Raw genomic sequence first — 7,430 nt, forward strand, 5'->3', positions numbered from 1 at the left:
GCTGCCTCCGCCCTGGAGCACAGCGAGGAGGACGGCTCCATCTACGAGATGGCTGACGACCCTGACGTCTGGGTGCGCAGTCGGCCCTGCGCCCGCGATGCCCACCGCAAGGAGATCTGCTCCGTGGCCATCATCTCCGGCGGGCTGGGCTACCGGAACTTCGGCAGCGCCTCGGGTGTGGGCGGGAGGCCGGCCTCCTGCGGGGAGATGGACAGCACCCTCCTCATTTGGCAGGTGCCCTTGTTGACGCTATAGCCCCCACCCAGGGAGCACAGCTGCAGCCGTGCCCCGCTCTCAGCCTGCGTGGGATCTTCAGCCAGCCAGGGCCCCGGGAATGTGGGTGGAATCGCCTTCCAGGGACCTGCCCAGGGCTGTGTGGAGGGGCCTGGGTCTCTAGTAACAACCCCAGGTAGACAGGCCTGAGACTCTAGTAACTACCCAGGTGGAGGGGCCTGGGTCTGTAGTTACTACCCCAGGTGGATGGGCCTGGGTCTGTAGTTACTACCCCAGGGGTACAGGCCTGGGTCTCTAATAACTACCCAGGTGGACGGGCCTGGGTCTCTAGTAACTACCCCAGGGGGACGGGCCTGGGTCTCTAGTAACTACCCAGGGGGACGGGCCTGGGTCTCCTAGTAACTCCAGGGGGAGGGGCGGCCTGGGTCAGTAACTACCCAGGAGGAGAGGCCTGGGTCTGTAATAACTACCCAGGTGGATGGGCCTGGGTCTGTAGTAACTACCCAGGGGGACAGGCCTGGGTCTGTAGTTACTACCCAGGGGGACAGGCCTGGGTCTGTAGTAACTACCCCAGGTGGACGGTCCTGGGTCTCTAGTAACTACCCAGGTGGACAGGCCTGGGTCTCTAATAACTACCCAGGTGGAGGGGCCTGGGTCTGTAGTAGTTACTACCCCAGGTGGACAGGCCTGGGTCTCTAGTAACTACCCCAAGTGGATGGGCCTGGGTCTCTAGTAACTAGCCAGGTGGACGGGCCTGAGTCTCTAGTAACTACCCCAGGGGGACGGGCCTGGGTCTCTAATAACTAGCCAGGTGGAGGGGCCTGTGTCTGTAGTTACTACCCAGGGGGACAGGCCTGGATCTCTAATAACTACCCCAGGGGGACGGGCCTGGGTCTCTAGTAACTTCCCCAGGGGGACGGGCCTGGGTCTCTAGTAACTTCCCCAGGGGGACGGGCCTGGGTCTCTAGTAACTTCCCCAGGGGGACGGGCCTGGGTCTCTAGTAACTTCCCCAGGGGGACGGGCCTGGGTCTCTAGTAACTTCCCCAGGGGGACGGGCCTGGGTCTCTAGTAACTTCCCCAGGGGGACGGGCCTGGGTCTCTAGTAACTTCCCCAGGGGGACGGGCCTGGGTCTCTAGTAACTTCCCCAGGGGGACGGGCCTGGGTCTCTAGTAACTTCCCCAGGGGGACGGGCCTGGGTCTCTAGTAACTACCCAGGTGGAGGGGCCTGAGTCTCTAGTTACTATCCGAGGCGGAGGGGCCTGGGTCTCTAATAACTAGCCAGGTGGACGGGCCTGGGTCTCTAATAACTACCCAGGGGGACGGGCCTGGGTCTCTAGTAACTACCCTAGGGGGAGGGGCCTAGGTCTCTAGTTACTGCCCCTGGTGGACAGGCCTGGGTCTCTAGTAACTACCCCAGGGGCACGGGCCTGGTTCTCTAGTAACTACCCCAGGTGGATGGGCCTGGGTCTCTAGTAACTACCCAGGGGGACGGGCCTGAGTCTCTAGTTACTATCCGAGGCGGAGGGGCCTGGGTCTCTAATAACTAGCCAGGGGGACGGGCCTGGGGCTCTAATAACTACCCAGGGGGACGGGCCTGGGTCTCTAGTAACTACCCTAGGGGGAGGGGCCTAGGTCTCTAGTTACTGCCCCTGGTGGACAGGCCTGGGTCTCTAGTAACTACCCCAGGGGCACGGGCCTGGTTCTCTAGTAACTACCCCAGGTGGATGGGCCTGGGTCTCTAGTAACTACCCAGGGGGACGGGCCTGAGTCTCTAGTTACTATCCGAGGCGGAGGGGCCTGGGTCTCTAATAACTAGCCAGGGGGACGGGCCTGGGGCTCTAATAACTACCCAGGGGGACGGGCCTGGGTCTCTAGTAACTACCCCAGGGGCACGGGCCTGGTTCTCTAGTAACTACCCAGGGGGACGGGCCTGAGTCTCTAGTTACTATCCGAGGTGGAGGGGCCTGGGTCTCTAGTTACTACCCATGTGGACAGGCTGGGTCTCTAGTAACCACCCAGGTGGACAGGCCTGATCTCTAGTAACTGTCTTGGCTGAGCAGAGGAAGACCTCTTCCTTTTAAAACAAGATAAAATTTAGAGTTTGGGGGAGGGGCTTGGGTTTGTGGAGAGGGAAGAATCCTCTGGAGGAAATGGCTTTTTTAAAAAAACAAAACACAAAACCTCACAACTGCCTGACAAGCCCAGCGCCTCTTGTCCGGGCCGAGCGGGGCTCAGAGGCGGCCCGCGCCCCTCCTGGAAGGGCGTGAGCGTGTGCGTGTATGAGAGCGTGTGGGCTGGTGTGTGAATATATATAAATACGTATATATGGTGTATATTATCTGTGTATAAATAAAGTCTGTACATATTGGAGCTCTGGGAGATGCTGGAATAAAAGGCGAGAATAACATCGGTGCTTGGATTGGGGGGTTTTTCTTTTTGAGATGGGACACGGGGAGAGACCGAGCAGCTGCCTCTGGGTGGGGAGTGTTCGGGAGCCAGAGTGACGCCACCCTGGGCAGGAGTGGTCGAGGCCCGGCACCCGAAGACCTGCCACAAGAGCAGCCCCAGGACTCTGCCGTTCTGTGTGGTCACCATTGGTCACCGATGGTTACTTAATTTTTAAAATTAATTACAACTAAATTAAATGACAAATTCAGTTTCTCATCCCATTAGCTTGCAGAGCCCCACAGGTGAGTGCTGGCTGTCGGACAAGGAGGTGGACAGGCCTGGGTCTCTAGTATCCTTTTCCACCATCCTGGAAAGTTCCCTTCTGCTCGAGAAGGGGCTCTTGGGAGCTTCTTTTCTGAATATCTATAATAATAAAAGGGTAATATGCTAATTAGACCAGACGTCCTTCCTTCCAGACAAAGTCGCAGTGGGCTGGGGCCGAGGCAGAGGTAGCAGAGGCCCTCGGCCGTGGTGGTGGTGGTGGTGGTGGTGGTGGTGGGCAGGGGCCGGAGCCAAGGCCCTTGCATGAATTTTGTGCACTGGGCCTCTAGTATATATATAAATGGCTAATATGCAAAGTGCCCCCTCGGGAGTTCCACCAGGAGACCTGGAGTCCGATCGCTCGCTATGACATGCGCTGACCACCAGGGGGTGGCGTGGAATGAAGGAAGGCCCCGGCCGGCAGCTGGCAGCCAGGGAAGGGAGGCCTCAGCGGCTAGCTGGAAGGCCCCAATCAGCTCTGATCGCTGGCCAGGCCTAGGGACCCTACCCATGCACGAATTTCGTGCATCAGGCCTCTAGTGTTTTGATAAAAAGGCTGGGCCCCAGCTCTGGAGGGTATGGAAACAGGACACCTTGGCTCTGCCAACCTGGGAAGGAAGGAAGCTGGGGCTTCACCACATGGAAGGTGGGGTCTGGGTTGTTGCTATGGGCAACAGCAAGGCAAGGATGGGGCTGAGGTCCCTGAGTCTGAGGGAAGATGGGGTGAGTGCTGGTGGTGGGAGCAGAGCCCAGGCTATGGGGGAATTGGCAGGTGGGGCTGCCCAGGGTCCTGGATTCCTTCTGGCTCGATCTCCATCCTTATATCCCTAGAGCTGCCTTCACAGAACAAAACAAAACCCAAACCCCCCGCCCAAAAGGGAAGTGTTTCCTCCACCTTCCCACCCAGCCATCTCTCTGTCATCTGTCCGAGTGTCTGTCCACCCACCCATCCGAATGTTCTCTCTTCCACACTCACCAAGAGCGGCAGCCCCAGGACAAGGGAGAAGGAAAGCAGGGCCCAGTGGAGATGGGAGGCACACCTCTCACCTGGACCCTCCGAGAAGCTCGAAGCTCTGGGAACCCAGCGAAAAGAGCCAGCGCGGAGAGGATGTTTCCACCGGGTCCTCACCACCTGGTGGGGCCGCACTCCCTGGAGGAGCCAGTCTCACATCCACATCTTTCAGAAACCCCTCGAGCTTCTGCTGGATTCAGGCACCGTGCTGGCTGCTGGGGCTGTGGAGGTGAGCAGGGCAGTGGCATCCCTGCCCCTAGGAAGTGCATGGTTGGAGGGCAGGGCAGGCATAGGTGCCAGCAGGTGTGGGCTTGGGGTCGGGGAGGGTGTGCCGAGAAAGGGGGAGGGCCTCTGGCAGGGGGCGGCCTATGGAAGACGGGTTGTGTAGCGTGTCGTGGTTGGCTCGATTGCCAGAAGGCCAGGAGGGGATGGGGGAGCTGTGTATGCAGGAACCATGGCCGTGGGCACTGACCAACGACATTCCGTTCCCGCTGAGCCCATCTCCGGGCCTCAGTTTCCCAACTTGTATGAAAGGGAGACTCACTGCTGTCCTGCCCACCTCCACTGGGAGAGGAGTGTCCTAAGTATGAGTGGGACAAAGTGCACGGTGCTCAGGTTAGTTACCAAGTGCCTGCAGGGTGGGGCTCCCATGGGTGCCTTTATCCCGTTCGTCAAATGCCGGTCAAGACTTTTCCCAGGACAGTGACGAGTGAGCAGAGGCCGCTTGGGACGGTGAGCAAGCCTGAAGTCTAGGATGCGGCAGGCCTGCGTTCAAGGACAGCCCCGCCAAGGACCTGCGCGTGCTCCCAGCCTCGGTTTCCTCATCCCTAAAACGGGGACCACGACCGGCACCTTGCACGATGGCTGTGGACCAGTGGTGACAAGCCCACGGGAAGGGCCTGGAGCAGTCCTCCGGCGGCGGCGGCGTTGTGATTATTCCTGACGTCACCGCAGCCGCCTGGCTGCGCACTCTCGGAGGCAGACTGCTTTTGCTAAGACATCCCCCCGTTTGCACAGGAGTTGGCGTCTGAGAGCTCTGTGGGTCTGTTAGATCCTGGATCTGTGGATCTAATGGGCTGGTGACATTCATCACCGAGACAATGAGGACTTTGCTACTCTAGTGAAATGATCAGATCAGGCAACACCCATTTCCGAGTCTCTGACAACAGCAAGGGAGGATGGGGGTGTCGGAAACGACTCCAAGACGTGCGGCGGATGAGCCTTGCATCTGAGAGGGGCCCTCGCTTTAGATGGGGATCAGAGTAACAATAACCATGGCACCTGGGCCTGCCAGCTCATTTCACCCCCTCGGCCACTCCCCTTGCCTCATTCTGCAGGCGAGGGACCTGAGGCTCAGGGAGGGTAAGTAAATGCCCGAGGAAGTGTCAGGGCCAAGACCGAGGTCTGTCTGCCACCACAGCCAGACTTTTAGCCACCAGGTGACTCCCCCTCCAAGAGCAAATCATCCCACTAGACAACTGAACACCTTTGCTGGCCTGACACGAGGCTCAAGTCACTGGGGATATAACGTTGTCCCTGTGCTCCTCGCGAGACCCACAGTCCAGCCAGCAGGATGCTGCTGCCAGGGAGATGCAACCAAGGCAGGCTTCCTGGAGGCAGTGAGGAGTGGTGCACAAATGAGGGCTTTGGAGTGATGCAGATTTGGGTCTGAATCTTGGCTCTATCACGTATTTCCTGTGTGGCCTGAGACATGTGATAATCTGTGCTGCCATGGCCTCCGCTGAATAAATGGTCCATGACACCTTCCTTGCGGGGTGGCCGTGAGCTCCCAGGAGGTGTTAGGAGTTCGCTGTTACTATTACTGCTACGGCCCCTCATCCTGCTGCTATTCCTATCAGCATCATTTCAGTGAATTCTCAAAATTAACCAGAACGTGGAGGCTGCGAGGATGCAGTAACCCGGGAGGGGGACGAGGACAGGGTGGGGGGCCTGCGGTTCTGGGGAGGTCTGGTTCTGGAAGGGACTGGGCTGGAGGTGGGGGTTGGGATTGTGTTCTGGCCCGAGCTGTCTTGGTCTGTTTTTAAACCCTGAGCCTAGGAAGAGACCCCAGCTGGCTCTCCCTGGAGCCAGAACCATGACAGGCTCCTGGGCACAGGCCTCCGGCCCTGTCAGAGGGGAACCAGCCCTCCTGCCACCAGCATGTTTGGTGTGACTCTGTGAAAGCCCAGGACACACACAGAGTAGCCCAGGCACTGCCTGTTCTGTGGGGGTGACCGAGACTCCAAAGCCTGCTTTCTCATGGGCATGTGTGTCCATGAGGGGCGTGGTCACATGGGGATGGAGTGTGAGCTTCAGCCACCGAACATGGGGATGCCAACAGCACTGACCCAACCGGTCCGATGGGGGAGACAGAGCCACCCACGGGGCACATTCCCAGTCTGATGGGAGAGGTCCTTGCTCTCAGGAAGCTCCCAGGTTGATGGAGGACTCAAGCCCCTCTCGCCTGGTTGGACGGGGAAGCTGCCAGTCTGATGGGGAGGCATGGCTCTGCCCCTGCCTGATGGGGGAGACCTAGCCTAACGCTCAGGCTCACCTGCCCGTGGGATGGGGAAGATACAGTTTCTGCCTGGGAGGAGACCCTAGCCTGACGGTGGAGACCCCCGGGGTGAAGTGGGGGATAAATCCTTGGCTCTCAGGGCGCTCCCCGTCTGACAGGGGAGATGGGGCCCTCAACGTGAAGAGACTTCATAATAAGACACACGACAGAAACTTTTAAACGATGCAGACCTATTTCCAGCGCTGCCGAACTACTCCAAACTCCTCATTTACACTTTCCTGGAACCTGCAAATAGCAAGAATGTGTAAATTGAGGAAAATTAATATAATTACCGGAGCTATTTCTTGTCATCTCTTCACGTCAACAGAAGCCACAAACCTTTCCTGGTGAGAAGCGGGTGGTTATGGGCTCTGTCCCCGATGAGACAGCTGGCTCCTTCTCTGCAGGGAGCAGATTCCGACGGGTGCCCCGTGAGCTCTGGAAGCTGGCCTGCCTGACAGATGGGCCGGGCTGCGTGCGTGGTGGAGAGGGCGCCTGGGCCCTGAGTCAGGAGACGTGGCTCGAGGTTTGGCAGCAAGGTGAAGGTGACCCACAGGTCCCTAAGCCTCTGTGAACCCCAATCTTGCCTAACACTAGTCCAAGCGTGCTGAAGTCTTGCTGGGTCCAGGGACTGTCTGTGGTTAGAGTATTATGTCCCTGACCGCCATGAACTGTCACACCCATCCCCAGAGGAAGTTCTATTATTATCCCCACTTTACAGATGAGGAAATTGAGGCTCAGGGAGGCGAAGTCACTTGCTCAGTGTCACACAGCACAGAAGACCCCAGGGCTGTGGGTCTCAACACTGCTACCCCTTCCTTGGCCCATTTCCCGGACCCGCCCCTCCACTCTGCCACCCAAGGGTCCTGTGTGAGGACCGGTGCTCAAACAAACCACAGAATGTTTGCAAACCGTG

At 58.5% G+C, this 7,430-nt stretch overlaps 1 protein-coding gene across 1 annotated transcript in view; it reads left to right on the plus strand.

Annotated features, from left to right (window-relative positions):
• Positions 1-2,646, plus strand: part of ARHGEF10L (Rho guanine nucleotide exchange factor (GEF) 10-like) — a 103,353-nt gene extending 100,707 nt beyond the window's left edge. Inside the window, exons 30-32 of the mRNA XM_005858738.2 lie at positions 5-543; positions 676-1,045; positions 1,113-2,646. Coding sequence (XP_005858800.1) covers positions 5-255 — 251 coding nt within the window. The 3' untranslated portion in view covers positions 256-543; positions 676-1,045; positions 1,113-2,646. The remainder of the gene's footprint in view (positions 1-4; positions 544-675; positions 1,046-1,112) is intronic.
• Positions 2,647-7,430: the final 4,784 nt, after the last annotated feature.

Source organism: Myotis brandtii, unplaced genomic scaffold (assembly GCF_000412655.1).
Source record: "Myotis brandtii unplaced genomic scaffold, ASM41265v1 scaffold1204, whole genome shotgun sequence".
Classification (NCBI taxonomy): domain Eukaryota; kingdom Metazoa; phylum Chordata; class Mammalia; order Chiroptera; family Vespertilionidae; genus Myotis; species Myotis brandtii.